Genomic DNA, 21,925 nt, shown 5'->3' on the forward strand with positions numbered 1-21,925 from the left:
ACTACTGAACATGTGAGGGACACACACACTACTGAACATGTGAGGGACACACACACTACTGTACATGTAAGGGACACACACTACTGTACATGTGAGGGACACACACACACACTACTGTACATGTGAGGGACACACACTACTGTACATGTGAGGGACACACACACTACTGTACATGTGAGGGACACACACACACTACTGTACATGTGAGGGACACACACACTACTGAACATGTGAGGGACACACACTACTGTACATGTGAGGGAGACACACTACTGTACATGTGAGGGACACACACACTACTGTACATGTGAGGGACACACACTACTGAACATGTGAGGGACACACACTACTGAACATGTGAGGGACACACACACTACTGAACATGTGAGGGACACACACACTACTGAACAGGTGAGGGACACACACTACTGTACATGTGAGGGACACACACACACTACTGTACATGTGAGGGACACACACACACTACTGTACATGTGAGGGACACACACACACTACTGTACATGTGAGGAACACACACTACTGAACATGTGAGGGACACACACACTACTGTACATGTGAGGGACACACACACTACTGAACATGTGAGGGACACACACACTACTGAACATGTGAGGGACACACACACACTACTTTACATGTGAGGGACACACTACTGAACATGTGAGGGACACACACACTACTGTACATGTGAGGGACACACACACTACTGTACATGTGAGGGACACACACACTACTGTACATGTGAGGGACACACACTACTGAACATGTGAGGGACACACACTACTGAACATGTGAGGGACACACACACACTACTGTACATGTGAGGGACACACACTAATGTACATGTGAGGGACACACAATACTGTACATGTGAGGGACACACACTACTGTACATGTGAGGGAGACACACTACTGTACATGTGAGGGACACACACTACTGAACATGTGAGGGACACACACACTACTGAACATGTGAGGGACACACACACTACTGAACATGTGAGGGACACACACACTATTGTACATGTGAGGGACACACACACTACTGAACATGTGAGGGACAGACACACACTACTGTACATGTGAGGGAGACACACACTACTGTACATGTGAGGGACACACACTACTGAACATGTGAGGGACACACACACTACTTTACATGTGAGGGACACACTACTGTACATGTGAGGGAGACACACACTACTGAACATGTGAGGGACACACACACACTACTGTACATGTGAGGGACACACACTACTGTACATGTGAGGGACACACACACTACTGAACATGTGAGGGACACACACTACTGTACATGTGAGGGAGACACACTACTGTACATGTGAGGGAGACACACACTACTGTACATGTGAGGGACACACACTACTGAACATGTGAGGGACACACACACACTACTGAACATGTTAGGGACACACACACTACTGTACATGTGAGGGACACACACTACTGAACATGTGAGGGACACACACACACTACTGAACATGTTAGGGACACACACACTACTGTACATGTGAGGAACACACACTACTGAACATGTGAGGGACACACACACTACTGTACATGTGAGGGACACACACACTACTGAACATGTGAGGGACACACACACTACTGAACATGTGAGGGACACACACACACTACTTTACATGTGAGGGACACACTACTGAACATGTGAGGGACACACACACTACTGTACATGTGAGGGACACACACACTACTGTACATGTGAGGGACACACACACTACTGTACATGTGAGGGACACACACACTACTGTACATGTGAGGGACACACACACACTACTGTACATGTGAGGGACACACACTAATGTACATGTGAGGGACACACAATACTGTACATGTGAGGGACACACACTACTGTACATGTGAGGGAGACACACACTACTGTACATGTGAGGGACACACACTACTGAACATGTGAGGGACACACACACTACTGAACATGTGAGGGACACACACACTACTGAACATGTGAGGGACACACACACTATTGTACATGTGAGGGACACACACACTACTGAACATGTGAGGGACACACACACACTACTGTACATGTGAGGGAGACACACACTACTGTAAATGTGAGGGACACACACACTACTTTACATGTGAGGGACACACACTACTGAACATGTGAGGGAGACACACTACTGTACATGTGACGGACACACACACTACTTTACATGTGAGGGACACACACACTACTTTACATGTGAGGGACACACACTACTGTACATGTGAGGGACACACACACTACTGTACATGTGAGGGACACACACACACACTACTGAACATGTGAGGGACACACACACTACTGTACATGTGAGGGACACACACTACTGAACATGTGAGGGACACACACACTACTGAACATGTGAGGGACACACACACTACTGAACATGTGAGGGACACACACTACTGAACATGTGAGGGACACACACACTACTGAACATGTGAGGGACACACACACTACTGAACATGTGAGGGACACACACTACTGAACATGTGAGGGACACACACTACTGAACATGTGAGGGACACACACTACTGAACATGTGAGGGACACACACACTACTGAACATGTGAGGGACACACACACTACTGAACATGTGAGGGACACACACTACTGAACATGTGAGGGACACACACACTATTGTACATGTGAGGGACACACACACTACTGTACATGTGAGGGACACACACACTACTGAACATGTGAGGGACACACACTACTGAACATGTGAGGGACACACACACTACTGAACATGTGAGGGACACACACACTACTGTACATGTGAGGGACACATACACTACTGAACATGTGAGGGACACATACACTACTGAACATGTGAGGGACACACACACTACTGAACATGTGAGGGACACACACACTACTGTACATGTGAGGGACACATACACTACTGAACATGTGAGGGACACACACACTACTGTACATGTGAGGGACACATACACTACTGAACATGTGAGGGACACACACACTACTGTACATGTGAGGGACACACACACTACTGAACATGTGAGGGACACACACACTACTGAACATGTGAGGGACACATACACTACTGAACATGTGAGGGACACACACACTACTGAACATGTGAGGGACACATACACTACTGAACATGTGAGGGACACACACACTACTGAACATGTGAGGGACACATACACTACTGAACATGTGAGGGACACACACACTACTGTACATGTGAGGGACACATACACTACTGAACATGTGAGGGACACACACACTACTGTACATGTGAGGGACACATACACTACTGAACATGTGAGGGACACACACACTACTGAACATGTGAGGGACACACACACACTACTGTACATGTGAGGGACACACACTATTGTACATGTGAGGGACACACACACTACTGTACATGTGAGGGACACACACACTACTGTACATGTGAGGGACACACACACTACTGTACATGTGAGGGACACACACACTACTGTACATGTGAGGGACACACACACTACTGTACATGTGAGGGACACACACACTACTGTACATGTGAGGGACACATACACTACTGAACATGTGAGGGACACACACACTACTGTACATGTGAGGGACACACACACTACTGTACATGTGAGGGACACACACTACTGTACATGTGAGGGACACACACACTACTGTACATGTGAGGGACACACACTACTGTACATGTGAGGGACACACACACTACTGTACATGTGAGGGACACACACTACTGTACATGTGAGGGACACACACTACTGTACATGTGAGGGACACACACACTACTGTACATGTGAGGGACACACACTACTGTACATGTGAGGGACACATACACTACTGAACATGTGAGGGACACACACACTACTGTACATGTGAGGGACACTGGAGAACACAGAGAGAAACCTACACTGAGAGAACGGCCCCACGTCACGCAGGAGCTGAGGACCATCTTGCTGTGAGGTGAGGGGCCACACTGTGCTACACTGCATTGTCATCATACATTTAGTCTTTGTATCTGTGAAGGCGCTGCAGTCCTACGACCGCCTGCCACCTGTCCCGACACCTGTCACCTTTCCTGACACCTGTCACCTGTCCCGACAACTGTCACCTGTCCTGACACCTGTCACCTGTCCCGACACCTGTCACCTGTCCTGACACCTGTCACCTGTCCCGACACCTGTCACCTGTCCTGACACCTGTCACCTGTCCCGACACCTGTCACCTGTCCTAACACCTTATCTCAAACTCTGCTTTGCTCTGCTTGAACCAGCCTAACATCAAACATGGAGGACCTTCACGGGACATCAGAACAGTGGCCCCTCATGGTGATGTAGAAAAGTGCACAAAAGTGTCACTTAATTTGAGTTGTTAGAGTAAAGACATTAGAAAGTGGTGGTTTTGTACCAGGGTTGGTGTCGGTCTCAGTGCGGTCCTCTCGGATGTATGGGACATCGTCCATCCTCAAAAACACAGCATCACTGGGACTCCTCTGACCATCAGACTTGCTGCCTGAAAAATATAACATAAAAGTGATGTAAGAAAGCATAATCAATGAAACAACAAACACAAACTCTCCCTGTTTGTCACCGTCACTACGTTTAAACACAGAAAACTGCGCTAAACAACCACATTCTATATGTTGTTTCAGGTTTCAGGTGTGAGCGATGCCTGAGGTTCATTTAGGGACGTTTAGTAATGTAGCATTAGCACTTAAACTTTGTTTAATAGCAAAATGATTGCTGTTCACATGTTTTTCTCCTTCCGCTCCCGTCGGAACGTGACACTGTTTCAGACACTGCTCCAGTCACGTGCTACAGTTACAGTGATCCATTTGTTTAATCAGGTTTTGATTTGTTTTATTGTTTGATTCTCTAAACTGCTGATTAAACCAACAATTCTGCAAAGCCCACCAAGGCAATTGCTGTTTTGATTTTGGGCCTTACAAAAATAAATGTAATTGAGATAAGCAACAGCTCATTTACATTGAGCATTTCATTTTCAGACAAACACAGCACAAATAAACACATTGAAACGCTGTGTTTATATATTTTACATTAAAGGTCCCATATCGTGCTATTTTTCCTATTTCATAGTCTACCCTTATGGTATATTTGATAATAATAAGTGCTGTGCAACACCCAAAACATAAGAGTGAAAAGATATCACCCATATCTTGGACCCCGCTCACAAACCTGGAAATGCAGACGGCTTAGTTTGAGCCCCCACTCTCGCGAAGAGCGATCTGCCTTCCCCGCCCACCCCGTGACGTAGCCTAGCATGAGCGCGCATCCCCGCCCACCCCGTGACGTAGCCTAGCATGCGCGTGCCTCCCCCGCACACCCGTGACGTAGCCTAGCATGGAGATGGTGGTCAGCGGTGTCAGCGCAGCAGCATTGGAACAAAAGAAGTAGCGTTTGAAGCCAACTGTGCCTAAATAGCCCCGGTTCCTCTCTCTTATAAGTACAGGCACTCACCAGTGGTAAGCAGGCCCTGTTCGTCTGCTCATCCGAGGAGAAGGATAGAGACTGTTCTCTAGCTAAAAACTGCAGGAATCAATCAAAAAAACACTCTGGGCACATATATGAGGCACCAATATCAAAAAGCTCTGAAAAGTGGATTTTGCATGATATGGAACCTTTAAGAGTTCAAATATAATTCATTGACAACAATAAATGAACTTACGAACAATGCGGTTCGTCTCGTTGAGCAGAGAGGCGCAGCATGTAGAGCTGGCCTGTACTGAGCGCGTGCGATCTGAGCTGGGTCGCCCCGGCTCCCGAGGCGGCGGCATGAGGGAGGAGCCTTGCTGAGAAGAAGCGTGGTCGGGAGGGAGGAGCCTGGACATGTGAGCTGAAAGGCCGTGGTCGGGAGGGAGGAGCCTGGACATATGATCAGAAGGGGCGTGGTCAGAAGGGAGGAGCCTGGACATGTTATCGGAAGGGTCATGGTCAGGAGGGAGGAGCCTGAATGTGTGATCAGAAGGGGCGGTGTCAGGGGGGAGGAGCCTGAATGTGTGATCAGAAGGGGCGGTGTCAGGGGGGAGGAGCCTGTACGTGTGATCAGAAGGGGCGGTGTCAGGGGGGTGGAGCCTGTACGTGTGATCAGAGGGGGGGTGATCAGAGGGGAGGAGCCTAGTCATGTTGTCGGTGGGAGGGGCCTCAGGATTGGGGCTGGTCCCGTCTGAGGGCCGTCCTTCTGGGTCTGGACTCTGGGGGGAGCTGTCGATCCGAGAAGCGTTGACCGCTTTCTGGTACTGACCGCGGCTGATCTGAGGAAGTCAGAGCAGAAACTATTCAAGCTCAACTCCACAAATCAATTCATTAGTTGGTTAATTCAATTTGTTCCTTATTATACTTTCATACTGTGCAGCTCAACGGCACAAATGTACTTTTTTAAACTTTAAAAGACGCTATAACACTGTTTCCTCATCCAAAACATACCTAAGATAAGAGATAAGATAAGATAATCCTTTATTGTCCACACATGGGGAAATTTCATTGTTGCAACGCAGTAGATACAGAGGAAAAGGACAGATAACTTATAGGAAGTTTAAAAAACACTCTTAATAGAAGAACTCTTATAGAAAAAAACTCTTTATTTACAAAACTCCTGTAGACAGAACCTCTCATATCTTAATAGGGAATTTTAATCAAAATAAAAATTAAATTAAAATAAATAAAGACAAAATTAAAACAGTTAGCATAACAATCATATCAAAAAACGTCACAAAGGCGCTGGTCCAGCTGGCAGCCCGGTGCAACGCTCCGCTCTTTTTTTCACACTTATTGTGCTTTATCTTTTGTGTTTTGTAAAAAAAAAAATCAATCGGGACACGCGCTCGAATCGCTTTAATTCAACTTGTTTCGACTTTGTTCGGCTGGATTATTGAGTGTTTTTCGTCGTGTCGTCGTGATGTGCGCTAGCCCCCCCGGCCCCACCGCGCCACCCGGCCACCACCGCCGTACGGAATGGTGCCGGTGCACGTTTATACAAAGGAATATGCGGTTGTGGCGAGACCGTCACCCCAGTTCAGGAACTATACTTCCTGTTCCAAAGGAGGAACTCATGAAACTGAGGGGGAAACCATCGTTTTACCCGGAGATCGTCACCTGATCCTATTTTTTCCCCTCCATTCCTTGTTGGGAAATGAGAGGTTTTGTCTATAGGAGTTTTTGTTTATAAGAGTTCTTCTAATAAGAGTCTCTTATCTGTCTTTTTCCTCTGTATCTACCTGCGTTGTATCGATGAAATTTCATATTATCTTATCTTATAACACAAAATAATACTAATAATAATGGTAAAGTTATATAAACATGAATGTGACATTATTGCGTGTGAGTACGACAGTAATTGCACATGAATATGACAGTATTGCACATGGTTATGTCAGTATTGCACATGGTTAAGTCAGTATTGCACATGGTTAAGTCAGTATTGTACATGGATATGATGGTATTGCACATGGTTATGTCAGTATTGCACATGGTTAAGTCAGTATTGCACATGGTTAAGTCAGTATTGCACATGCATATGACAGTATTGCACATGGTTATGTCAGTATTGTACATGGTTAAGTCAGTATTGCACATGGTTAAGTCAGTATTGCACATAAATATGACAGTATTGCACATGGTTATATCAATATTGCACATGGTTAAGTCAGTATTGCACATGGTTAAGTCAGTATTGCACATGAATATGACGTATTGCACATGGTTATGTCAGTATTGCACATGGTTAAGTCAGTATTGCACATGGTTAAGTCAGTATTGCACATGAATATGACAGTATTGCACATGGTTATGTCAGTATTGCACATGGTTAAGTCAGTATTGCACATGGTTAAGTCAGTATTGTACATGGTTAAGTCAGTATTGCACATGGTTATGTCAGTATTGCACATGGTTAAGTCAGTACTGCACAATGTTAAGTCAGTATTGCACATGGTTAAGTCAGTATTGCACATGAATATGACAGTATTGCACATGAATATGACAGTATTGCACATGGTTAAGTCAGCATTGCACATGGTTAAGTCAGTATTGCACATGGTTAAGTCAGTATTGCACATGAATATGACAGTATTGCACATGGTTATGTCAGTATTGCACATGGTTAAGTCAGCATTGCACATGGTTAAGTCAGTATTGCACATGAATATGACAGTATTGCACATGGTTATGTCAGTATTGCACATGGTTAAGTCAGCATTGCACATGGTTAAGTCAGTATTGCACATGGTTAAGTCAGTATTGCACATGGTTAAGTCAGTATTGCACATGGTTAAGTCAGTATTGCACATGGTTAAGTCAGCATTGCACATGGTTAAGTCAGTATTGCACATGGTTAAGTCAGTATTGCACATGGTTAAGTCAGTATTGCACATGGTTAAGTCAGTATTACACGTGTTCAGGGCTAACAGTGTTTGTTGTACAGTCTGACAGCACCTGACGTTGTATTTAGTATTTGACAATATACATAAAATGAGGGGATTCCTTTATTAGCAGAGGAGGTGGAAAACTAAATCAACCCTTATTAAACTATTGTAAGTGACGCAGACTTCTCTTAATAAAATGTGTTCGTTTTTTGTTTTGTTTTTTTTTAACATTAAAAGTGTTCATTTCAAGCGTGGCTGGACTCACCTTGAGGACCTGGAGGGGTGTGAGTTGTCTGACGGAGTAGTCCGGTAAGTAGAGGTTAGATCCCCCGTTCAGCTGCCCCGTGCTTCCTCCGTAGATCATGGAGTCGGACCGGTCCAGTCCACTGCTGCGTGAGGGCGACCTGTGGACTGTAACACTCGTCACATCACAGTCCACTCTTCTCTTTACATACAAACACACACGCTTGTCTTTTACCTGACGGCATTATCGCTGGGACGCCAAAATATGAGAAAGCACCGTTTTCAAACTTCAAGGCCTCTTTTCCAAATTCCACCTCAACGCGACCCTAAAACAAATATAAATGAACAAATAAACGCTTCTAAAAATGACCTTTAGAAGTAGAAGAGTGAAATAAAAGGAATAAATAAGTGTAGGTTTGCATATAGGACGTTTTCCAGCCAAAGAGGCAGACGACATGAGAAGGACCAGAAGCACTTAACGAACCAGAGAAATAAGAAATGATCTAAAATGTGGTCTGTGCCTTCTCCCTAGAGCAAACAAAATCAACTTTTATGAGCTTTTAACCATGTAATAATGTTTTTAATGATTCTCCCTGAATCATCTTCCCCTTAGGCCTTAGTTATTTTACTACTTGGTTTACGGATCCGCCGCACTTAGATTGTTGATTTCTACAATATAAATGAAATAAATTATGATAGTTTTTTTTTTTTTATAAAGTACCGCCGACAACACAAAATAGCATTAAATGAAATATAAAAAGCGGTATTAAGTCAAAAGATAAGAGCGCGTGAAGCAATTTTTCGTCAAAATCCTGCGTGAGTCTGTGACGGAGCCGCTCCGTCCCTGCGCGCGGCCCCGGCGAGAGCGCGCGCGCCCGTTTCCTTGTCTGCTCGGAAATACACATTTTAAACCCAGAAGCGTCTGTTTTACCAATGCAAAACATGCTAAATCCCCTCCTCCCATGGTGCGTTTTGGGTAAACATGGAAGAAAAAATCTTTTGAAATTGAAATTATATTTATATTTCGCCCGCCTGTTCAATATATTTCATTTAAAAATCAGTAAACCAAGTAATAAAATAACTGCGGCCTTACGGCAGGATAAAACCAGCTTCCAGATCTAGTTCTTACAGAATTGAGAGGCTGTTGGATGGGAACATCTTTAAAGTCCATACGACAGGTTCTCATGTTTTTTAATGACGACGTTGTTTGGTCAAATTGTAGTTTGTGAAGAAAATTTGACAAATGAAAATAGAAAATTGCAGGAAATAGTGTTGAGTTAAACAGAATCCCTCTGTGATGTCATCAAAAAGCGCCATTCCGCCAAAAAATGAGACGCAACGTACACATTTTTATGACAATAATTGTACAAAATAAAGGCGTTGTCTGGTGTAATCATTTGTCAAACTCTCACTTTTGAATGATTTAAATAGACTTTGGCCATTGTTTACAGTCTGGTTGCCAAGTATCTATGTCATAGTTGCTGCTCATGCCCAAAATTGCCAAATTGGTCACGCCAAAAACAGTCAAAATATTTGTTAAGCTCTTATTATAATCACATACCCTTTGTTTTACTGAAAATTTGTAGTCTAATGTGTCCAATGAGTCATATGGAGTCTAAGGAGGGTTTTGGGTTCAAATCCTCACTTGATTTTATTTTGAAGCTTATTAAACATCACCTTCTAACCTACAACCGAGTACTATTCATCCTCTTTCAGAACTAACTTGGACTTTATGCCAAACAAAAATATCCACAAGGACTGTTCTGGAATATATAATGAACTGCAAACAAAGGCCTGATGACACCGCGTTCATGTACTTTTCAGTTTCCTGACGTATCTGTCGTGGTTCGTCGGCACAAATCTTTTCCTTCTCATGAAACAGCTGTGACTCCAGAGGATTCAATTGGCTGAATATTTTTAGAAATACTTTTCCACCATATATCAAAATATTCAACATTTCTGCTGTTGTGAACCACTTTAATGGAGACGCAGCTTTGGTTCAGCCCTGCGACCGGACTGATGAAGGGTTAGGGAGGAAGCCGACAATCAATGCAAACACAGCTTGCCAAAGGGCAGTACAGACAACAATATGACACACATACAACAGAAGCGCACAGCACTAGAAACAGCTGATCTCGCTCTATCTGGAGTCAAGGAGAGGGATTTAAAGTGTTTACATGACTGTGCAGTTCTCATGCAAAGGCAAAGCGTTCCACAACTGAGGTCCTGCACCATCTGAAGGGACATGGGGCCGAGGGAAGTGCAACTGACACTTTTCAAAACAAAATTAAGACTTTTAAAATGGATATTAATATGTTCAGTGCAGGGATTTACAGTGAGAACAGGAGTGACGCGGCCCCTGTGCGTTTCACCAGATAAAAGTCTAACCCCTGTACTTCCTGTAGACCAGGCATGTACAAACTAGGGCCCGGGGGCCAAATGCGGCCCTCAGACCAATTTTTGTTGTCCCTCCAGCTTCCTGCTATGTCGGCCCAAACAACAAAAAGTAGTGCTTTTTATTGTGAAATTGGGAAAATTCAGGCATATTAATGTTATACCAAACTAATATTAATGTTTCAGGTCTGATTAAAGGTGGAGGCTCATCGCAATTACATCAAATGCAACATTTTCAAATTATTCACTTTGTCATTCAACAAATTCGACATTGTCAAGTTGTTTGTGGCCCTCTGCCCCATTTAAGTTTCAAAATGTTCACCCTTGGTGAAAAAAGTTTGGACACCCCTGCTGTAGAAGCTCAGTTGCAGTTGTTGCATGGACGGCCCTTTCAAAATAAGATTGTGATGTGACTCTAATTTGCTGATTTCGGCCCTGACCATAACTGTTTCTATGTCTTTGTGTGCAGAGTACGTGTATATTGTGTATATATTGTGTGTGTTGTGTGTATTGTGTGTGTAAGTTACCTGGAGGACGAGGATGAAGTAGTCCACGGATTTGTTTCTCTGGAACAGGAAATGCTGCGACGCCCGTTTGTTTTTGTCGTCGAACGGGAGCTCCTGGAGCACGCTCGGGTGTTTGATCAACCGCAGCAGGATCTTCTCCGAGACGTGAGCGGCTTTGAACGGCTCCACCTCTGACAGAGCATCACAGTTACACAGAAGTAACAAAGTACACGGGTCAAAGTACTGTGTTAAAGTACACTGTCTTTGAACGGCTCCACCTCTGACAGAGCATCACAGTTACACAGAAGTAACAAAGTACACGGGTCAAAGTACTGTGTTAAAGTACACTGTCTTTGAACGGCTCCACCTCTGACAGAGCATCACAGTTACACAGAAGTAACAAAGTACACGGGTCAAAGTACTGTGTTAAAGTACACTGTCTTTGAACGGCTCCACCTCTGACAGAGCATCACAGTTACACAGAAGTAACAAAGTACACGGGTCAAAGTACTGTGTTAAAGTACACTGTCTTTGAACGGCTCCACCTCTGACAGAGCATCACAGTTACACAGAAGTAACAAAGTACACGGGTCAAAGTACTGTGTTAAAGTACACTGTCTTTGAACGGCTCCACCTCTGACAGAGCATCACAGTTACACAGAAGTAACAAAGTACACGGGTCAAAGTACTGTGTTAAAGTACACTGTCTTTGAACGGCTCCACCTCTGACAGAGCATCACAGTTACACAGAAGTAACAAAGTACACGGGTCAAAGTACTGTGTTAAAGTACACTGTCTTTGAACGGCTCCACCTCTGACAGAGCATCACAGTTACACAGAAGTAACAAAGTACACGGGTCAAAGTACTGTGTTAAAGTACACTGTCTTTGAACGGCTCCACCTCTGACAGAGCATCACAGTTACACAGAAGTAACAAAGTACACGGGTCAAAGTACTGTATTAAAGTACACTGTCTTTGAACGGCTCCACCTCTGACAGAGCATCACAGTTACACAGAAGTAACAAAGTACACGGGTCAAAGTACTGTGTTAAAGTACACTGTCTTTGAACGGCCCCACCTCTGACAGAGCATCACAGTTACACAGAAGTAACAAAGTACACGGGTCAAAGTACTGTGTTAAAGTACACTGTCTTTGAACGGCTCCACCTCTGACAGAGCATCACAGTTACACAGAAGTAACAAAGTACACGGGTCAAAGTACTGTGTTAAAGTACACTGTCTTTGAACGGCTCCACCTCTGACAGAGCATCACAGTTACACAGAAGTAACAAAGTACACGGGTCAAAGTACTGTGTTAAAGTACACTGTCTTTGAACGGCTCCACCTCTGACAGAGCATCACAGTTACACAGAAGTAACAAAGTACACGGGTCAAAGTACTGTGTTAAAGTACACTGTCTTTGAACGGCTCCACCTCTGACAGAGCATCACAGTTACACAGAAGTAACAAAGTACACGGGTCAAAGTACTGTGTTAAAGTACACTGTCTTTGAACGGCTCCACCTCTGACAGAGCATCACAGTTACACAGAAGTAACAAAGTACACGGGTCAAAGTACTGTGTTAAAGTACACTGTCTTTGAACGGCTCCACCTCTGACAGAGCATCACAGTTACACAGAAGTAACAAAGTACACGGGTCAAAGTACTGTGTTAAAGTACACTGTCTTTGAACGGCTCCACCTCTGACAGAGCATCACAGTTACACAGAAGTAACAAAGTACACGGGTCAAAGTACTGTGTTAAAGTACACTGTCTTTGAACGGCTCCACCTCTGACAGAGCATCACAGTTACACAGAAGTAACAAAGTACACGGGTCAAAGTACTGTGTTAAAGTACACTGTCTTTGAACGGCTCCACCTCTGACAGAGCATCACAGTTACACAGAAGTAACAAAGTACACGGGTCAAAGTACTGTGTTAAAGTACACTGTCTTTGAACGGCTCCACCTCTGACAGAGCATCACAGTTACACAGAAGTAACAAAGTACACGGGTCAAAGTACTGTGTTAAAGTACACTGTCTTTGAACGGCTCCACCTCTGACAGAGCATCACAGTTACACAGAAGTAACAAAGTACACGGGTCAAAGTACTGTGTTAAAGTACACTGTCTTTGAACGGCTCCACCTCTGACAGAGCATCACAGTTACACAGAAGTAACAAAGTACACGGGTCAAAGTACTGTGTTAAAGTACACTGTCTTTGAACGGCTCCACCTCTGACAGAGCATCACAGTTACACAGAAGTAACAAAGTACACGGGTCAAAGTACTGTATTAAAGTACATTGTTTAGGTCTATGCACTTTTCTTTACTGTATTTAATTGTACAGTGGATACTTTATACTATATTTCACTACATTTACCAGTCTGAATCTGTAGCTATTTCTACTCACCACATTCTTAACCTGATTAAAAACTAAGTTATGTAAAAAAATTGAAATGCTGTTGTGTGTTGTTGATTTTGTGTTGTTGATTGTGATTTGTTGAGTTGTGATGTGTGTTGTGTGTTTCGTTGCGTGTTGTTGTTGTGTGTTGTAGTATTGTTGTTGTGTGTTGTGTTGTGTTTTGCTGAAATGTGTGTTGTGCGTTGTTGGGCTGTGTTGTGTGTTGTGTTGTGGAGCTGTGTTGTGTTGTTGTTGTGTGTTGTGTTGTGTTATGTGTTGTTGAGCTGTGTTGTGTTGTTGTTGTGTGTTGTTGAGCTGTGTTGTTGTTGTGTGTTGTGTTGTGTTGTGTAGCTGTGTTGTGTTGTTGTGTGTTGTGTTGTGTGTTGTTGAGCTGTGTTGTTGTTGTTGTGTTCTGTGCTGTGTTGTGTGCTGTGTTGTATGTTGTGTATTGTTGTGTTGAGTTGTGCGTTGTTGTGTTGTGCGTTGCTAGGTGCACCTGTGGAGAGGAAGCGATGCGTGGCCAGGAGCAGCTGAGGAGAGATCTTCACCGTCGTCTCGTTTTGGTTGAGTTTGAAGATGGAAAAGTCCTTGTGTTTCCGCTCGTGGTGCGAGACGCGGCGCTTTGTGCGATTGTCGGCTGAAAACGACACACAACGTGATCTTTAGACGCCACATCCAGACCGGACATGAGCACAGACATGAGCACAGACATGAGCACAGACATGAGCACAGACATGAGCACGATTGTCGGCTGAAAACGACACACAACGTGATCTTTAGACGCCACATCCAGACCGGACATGAGCACAGACATGAGCACAGACATGAGCACAGACATGAGCACAGACATGAGCACAGACATGAGCACGATTGTCGGCTGAAAACGACACACAACGTGATCTTTAGACGCCACATCCAGACCGGACATGAGCACAGACATGAGCACAGACATGAGCACAGACATGAGCACAGACATGAGCATGATTGTCGGCTGAAAACGACACACAACGTGATCTTTAGACGCCACATCCAAACCGGACATGAGCACAGACATGAGCACAGACATGAGCATGATTGTCGGCTGAAAACGACACACAACGTGATCTTTAGACGCCACATCCAGACCGGACATGAGCACTGACATGAGCACAGACATGAGCACAGACATGAGCACAGACATGAGCACGATTGTCGGCTGAAAACGACACACAACGTGATCTTTAGACGCCACATCCAGACCGGACATGAGCACAGACATGAGCACAGACATGAGCACAGACATGAGCACAGACATGAGCACAGACATGAGCACGATTGTCGGCTGAAAACGACACACAACGTGATCTTTAGACGCCACATCCAGACCGGACATGAGCACAGACATGAGCACAGACATGAGCACAGACATGAGCACAGACATGAGCATGATTGTCGGCTGAAAACGACACACAACGTGATCTTTAGACGCCACATCCAAACCGGACATGAGCACAGACATGAGCACAGACATGAGCATGATTGTCGGCTGAAAACGACACACAACGTGATCTTTAGACGCCACATCCAGACCGGACATGAGCACAGACATGAGCACAGACATGAGCACAGACATGAGCACAGACATGAGCACAGACATGAGCACGATTGTCGGCTGAAAACGACACACAACGTGATCTTTAGACGCCACATCCAGACCGGACATGAGCACAGACATGAGCACAGACATGAGCACAGACATGAGCACAGACATGAGCACAGACATGAGCACGATTGTCGGCTGAAAACGACACACAACGTGATCTTTAGACGCCACATCCAGACCGGACATGAGCACAGACATGAGCACAGACATGAGCACAGACATGAGCACAGACATGAGCACGATTGTCGGCTGAAAACGACACACAACGTGATCTTTAGACGCCACATCCAGACCGGACATGAGCGCTTGTCCAAACTATCTTCAACAAGACCTAAGTCCTTTTCCAATGCTCTTGATCCTTGTCAGATTTTGTGGCGACAGACACTTTCAGAGGGCGACTCTTTTTCTTTCTGCGCTCTGTGTCTGATTCTGTTTCTTTTTTGTATTTTATATGAACAATAAAACGGTAAAAACAACAACTGTAATTTTGTAGCACAAACCAGGTCTTTCCTTCTGCTGCTGTCAGACTTTATAACAAACAACGCCCTGAACAAGTGCAATACTGACTTAACCATGTGCAATACTGACTTAACCATGTGCAATACTGACTTAACTTAACCATGTGCAATACTGACTTACCCATGTGCAATACTGACTTACCCATGTGCAATACTGACTTAACCATGTGCAATACTGACTTAACCATGTGAAATACCGACTTAACTTAACCATGTGCAATACTGACTTAACCATGTGCAATACCGACTTAACTTAACCATGTGCAATACTGACTTACCCATGTGCAATACTGACTTACCCATGTGCAATACTGACTTAACCATGTGCAATACTGACTTAACCATGTGCAATACCGACTTAACTTAACCATGTGCAATACTGACTTACCCATGTGCAATACTGACATAACCATGTGCAATACTGACTTAACCATGTACAATACTGACATAACCATGTACAATACTGACATAAACATGTGCAATACTGACGTAACCATGTGCAATACTGACTTAACCATGTGCAATACTGACTTAAAGGTTGAATGGACAATTTTTTTGGCCCAAATCTGAGTCTTATTTCCTCGTGGCGTGGACTGCCGATTACTCCTGCCACGTATCAATCATTAAACACACCTATCGCTCACCTGCAGCCGCGTGCGGATCGTCCCACATTTCCGTGTGTCTAAGCGCATTGATCTATCATATTTGTCTATGGAAGTTTTTATTTATTTATAGGAGATCTTCTACTGAAAGTGTTTTTCAGACTTCCTATAAGTGATCTGTTCTTCTGTATCTACCTCTGTATCTTCCTGCGTTGCACCAATGAAATTTCCCCATGTGGGACAATAAAGGAATATCTTATCTTATAATATAGTTCCCTCAGTGTACGGGACAAAATGAAGACGGAGAGAGAGTGTTCGAGTTGACTCATAAGAAGACGGAAATCTATGGGAGACGAGCGATGTGATACGCTCCGTCGCGCTAATAAACAAACGCACGTGTGTGTTGTATCAGTCCGCACAGGGGAGTGCGCATGCGCACTTCCACCTGAGTTCGCAAATCGCCGAAAAATTGTCCATTACGCCTTTAACCATGTGCAATACTGACTTAACCATGTGCAATACTGTCGTACTCACATGCAATAATGTCACATTCATGTGCATAACTGATGAAAATAGACTGTTTATTTTACCATTATTATTAGTATTATCTTGTCTTACGCTAGCTGTTTTTATTCTATCTTTATTTTTCCCCTCCATTCCTTATTAAGAAATGAGAGGTTCTGTCTATAGGAGTTTAGGTTAGGGTTAGGGTTAGGGTGAGCCATGAGGCTATATGGCAGTGCCGCGGTTCATGAAACTGCTGGGCCATTTGACCGACCCGCGGCTCTGCAGCCACGGCATCTGCGGGGCCCGTCCGGAGCGAGGGTCCCATACATATGGAGCGTACTGTAGAGGTCGGTCTCGTCCAGGATCTCAGACTTGATGATCTCCTCGATTACGTCCTCCAGAGTCACGATCCCCATCACTTCATAGAACGGGTCGCCTTCTCCTTCGTTATTCACGCGCTGCACTATGGCCAAGTGCGACTTCCCTGGAACACACAGACACACACACACACACACACACAGACACACACACACAGACACACACACACAGACACACATACACAGACACACATACACAGACACACATACACAGACACACACACACAGACACACACACACAGACACACACACACAGACACACACACACAGACACACACACACAGACACACACACACAGACACACATACACAGACACACATACACAGACACACATACACAGACACACACACACAGACACACACACACAGACACACACACACAGACACACATACACAGACACACATACACAGACACACACACACAGACACACACACACAGACACACATACACAGACACACACACACAGACACACACAGACACACACACACAGACACACATACACAGACACACACACACAGACACACACACACAGACACACACACACAGACACACACAAACACACACACACAGACACACACACACAGACACACATACACAGACACACACACACAGACACACACAGACACACACACACAGACACACATACACAGACACACACACACAGACACACACACACAGACACACACACACAGACACACACACACACAGACACACACACACAGACACATACAGACACACACACACACAGACACACACACACACACACACACACAGACACACAGACACACACACGAGGGATTAGCTGCCGTTTGCCCTGGGGCAGACTGATGAAGATGTGACAGCTCTTCAGGATTTGAATGGACAATGCAATGCTACAGAGTTAGAACTGCGTCAGAACGGTCAACAATATATCGCAAAAGTATCGATATCGCAATATATGTTAGCGCAATCATCGATATCGCAACTGACAAACATACATTGCGATAACAGTCTGACAGAAGTGTTTTTAAAAGGAAAAATGTTGAAAAAGGCAGATTTTTTTCATGATATTCCTCATTCTGGATAAATGATCATTGATTTAGCCTTTTAGTTTTCTTTTAGGTACAGATTTATTTGACTCAAACTGAAGTGAAAATATTCAAATATCGCAATAATATCATCGTAAGTAACAGTCGTGTCCCATTTCTCGATCATTTGTACAATCTTGCAGCACTAATCCCAGGCTTTTAGATAGGATTTGAAAACACCCTGTCCAAATAGTTTTGTCCGGGGTCTTAAAAATGTTTCGCTCGCGCGAAAGCAAAATAAAGCGGCGCTTTTAACGAGGAGGCGCCTTTACCGCCTCGTATCATGTTGACTTTCCATTCTCTCTGCGCCTCTCGGCCGCGCGGATCACACTTAGAAGCGGCGTATCGCGCTGTATTTTACATGGTATTAGGCCGTGGAGGTTCGGCAAACGTGGAGCTTCGGCCTTTTCCGGACCAAGGTTCGGCAGCCAATCAGAGCCAAGCACACAAACTTTGTCGACCAATCAGCGCGCAGCATGCAAATTTCCACATGTAAACAGTAAACTGTCATGGCGCGGACGGGCGGACTATTGTCAAACGCTTCCCAGCCCGATTTAATGATGAAATTCCCTTTTCTAAAATGTATTCATAAAAAGGACCCCGTCCTTGCCCTCGAAAATGCCCATCCACAAGTCAAAATACCCCGTCCAAAATACGGGAATTACGGCCCTCTATCTAGAAGCCTGGCTAATCCGCACGACTTCTCTATTGTTACAGGAATAAACCTCACGTCCTTTTAGGGGAAAGAGGGATTATAGCGAGTCACGGCGCTCAGATGCACCACTTTACCACGAAACACAGATAACACAGTGGAGATTATAATCCTGGATAATCCCAGAGTGTCGGGCGGACGAGTGTTTGTATCACAGGCGCTTTTTACGCCACAACGATTGAAGACTCGGGAAACACAGCCCGAGCGTAACAGTTTGAATATAATCACTTCTGTTTAGTGTTCAGAGCGACAAGTCAACATTATTATTATTATTCCGGCTGATTTTTATCTTCAAACACCCGATTCAAATGACTCTGAAACTGAAGCTGTGTCTGAAACTTTAAACGAGACTCTGTTCTTTTGGCTTTTGCTGTGTCTCACTCTAACTGTGAGTGGAAAAAGGATCAGATTTGTGAATTTAAGGCTACTTTTCTATTTATTGGAGCACAAACTGATCCTGATTCATCCCAGAATGTTTGATTAGACTGAAAATAAGGTGGATAAGGGTTTCAGACAGTTGACAAATATGAATATGTGAATTTTAAGGGGTTAACAATACAGTTGAATTCAAATAAATGTTTTGAATTGTCATTAAACGTTTCAAAGGCCTAAAATTCATACTTTCATAGCCATTTTTTCACTTTAAAAGATCTGAGCTGATCATTTCGGTTCATGTTTTCAGGATTTAGAGCTGCTGCATTTGACATGATTTTAGAAGAGTTTCGTAATCCAGCTTTGCCTCCAGGTTTGAAGAGGACGTGAACATGGATCTGACCAAAGGTAAAATGAGACGTCTCAGGATCCAGGGAAGAGCTGACTGTGCAGAAGAGCTGTGATTGGTCCAAGAGGTCACACCCACTGCAGCATCCTCTGCTTACATCATCAGACTGAAACCAAAACACTGACACAGATGTGCAGGGACCACCACAGATGTGCAGGGACCACCACAGATGTGCAGGGACCACCACAGATGTGCAGGGACCACCACAGATGTGCAGGGACCACCACAGATGTGCAGGGACCACCACAGATGTGCAGGGACCACCACAGATGTGCAGGGACCACCACAGATGTGCAGGGACCACCACAGATGAGAGAAGGGGGTCTGACATGTAAAGCTCAGGCAAAACAAGTCTTGACCTTTGACCTCTGACCTCTCACCTTTCTTGAACTCCTCCAGCATGGCGTCCAGCTTGGTGTCGTGGAAGACGCAGTGCAGAGGGTGCTTGTAGAACTGGGTGATGGTCTTGAGCGGGGTGCAGTCGTCCGGGTCCACGAAGGCCAGGTCTTTGACGAAGAGGATGTCCAGGATGTTGGAGCGCGTGCTCTCGTAGACGGGGATGCGCGTGTAGCCGCTCTGCATGATCTCTGACATCGTCCCGAAGTCCAGCAGCGAGTCCGCGCCCAGCATGAAGCAGTCCTGCAGCGGCGTGAGCACGTCCTCCACGGTCTTCGTGCGCAGCTCCAGCGCGCCCTGGATGATGTTCAGCTCCTCCTTCACCAGGTCGTGGTACGGGTCCGTCACGCGCAGCATCTCCAGCAGCTTCTCGCGCGTGTAGAAGTTGGAGATCTCCTGGTTGAGCACGAGGTCCAGAAGTTTGCTGATGGGATACGAGATCGGGAACGACAGCACCATGAGCAGGCGCGTGACCCAGATGGTCTTAGAGGCGATGGCGAGGCCGTGGCGCGAGGCCACGGACTGAGGCAGGATCTCTCCCACAAAGAAGATGGCAAAGGCGCAGAGCAGCGTGGACATCCACGTCATGCCCAGGATCTGGCACGTGCACACTGCCAGCGCTGCGTTGATAACGGCGTTACCGAGCAACAAAGTGCACAGCACATAGTTACCGTGGCGACGCACGGACTCGATCTGCCGCGCGTAGCTCTGCTCGGAGCTGGTGCCGCTGTTCTGCAGCACCTGCAGCTCCACCGGGTCCAGCGCGAGGAGGCTCAAGTTCAAGCCGCTGAAGAGCGCGGACAGCGCGAGCAGCAGCGCGCTCACGAGCAGCTGCAGCCACAGACCGGGGGTCTCCGTGCGCTCCCGCACCGCCACCCAGAAGTCCCGCGTGCGGTAGTGCTCCCAGCGCGCCCCGTCAAAGGCGCACGTGGAGTAGTACTTGATGTTCTCCCCGCGCCGCAGCTCTTTGGCCCACAGCTCCACGAGGACAGAGTTCTGGCTGGACGCGGAGCGGAACGAGCCCAGGACCTCGATGTCGGACGTCCTGGCCGCGCGGTCCACGCACAGGTTTCTCTTCGGATGCGCCTGTCGCTCTCGTCCCGGGCCCGGTTCCTCCACAAACGCGATCCAGGGCGCGGCGCTGCGGTTCCGTGCGGCAGCTCCGGGAGGCGGCAGGGAAAAGTAAACCCGCAGCAAGAAGCGGCTGCCCTCCGCAGACACGAGCACCCCGTCCTCCACCGACAGCTCCGCTCCCGTGGCCTCGGGCCGAAAGCCCAGCAGAGCGCGCGCCCCGGGGAGCAGGCAGCACGCGGACAAGAAGAG

General features: G+C 45.7%; 1 protein-coding gene across 2 annotated transcripts in view; it reads right to left on the minus strand.

Annotated features, from left to right (window-relative positions):
- Positions 1-21,925, minus strand: part of LOC140377802 (metal transporter CNNM1-like) — a 42,712-nt gene that overhangs the window by 20,655 nt on the left and 132 nt on the right. Inside the window, exons 1-8 of one of the 2 annotated variants that reach the window (XM_072463372.1) lie at positions 20,587-21,925; positions 17,610-17,753; positions 14,497-14,637; positions 11,618-11,787; positions 8,932-9,022; positions 8,719-8,864; positions 5,759-6,344; positions 4,481-4,585 (exon numbers count right to left, since the gene is read on the minus strand). The exon at positions 20,587-21,925 is cut by the window's right edge and continues 129 nt beyond it. In XM_072463372.1, the coding sequence (XP_072319473.1) occupies positions 4,481-4,585; positions 5,759-6,344; positions 8,719-8,864; positions 8,932-9,022; positions 11,618-11,787; positions 14,497-14,637; positions 17,610-17,753; positions 20,587-21,925 (2,722 nt within the window). Of the gene's footprint in view, positions 1-4,480; positions 4,586-5,758; positions 6,345-8,718; positions 8,865-8,931; positions 9,023-11,617; positions 11,788-14,496; positions 14,638-17,609; positions 17,754-20,586 lie in introns of those variants that run through there. The other variant, XM_072463373.1, reaches the window with a different exon arrangement.

Source organism: Eucyclogobius newberryi, unplaced genomic scaffold (genome assembly GCF_026437365.1).
Source record: "Eucyclogobius newberryi isolate DKJ021-1_F unplaced genomic scaffold, fEucNew1.0.hap1 SCAF_4, whole genome shotgun sequence".
In the NCBI taxonomy this organism is placed as follows: domain Eukaryota; kingdom Metazoa; phylum Chordata; class Actinopteri; order Gobiiformes; family Gobiidae; genus Eucyclogobius; species Eucyclogobius newberryi.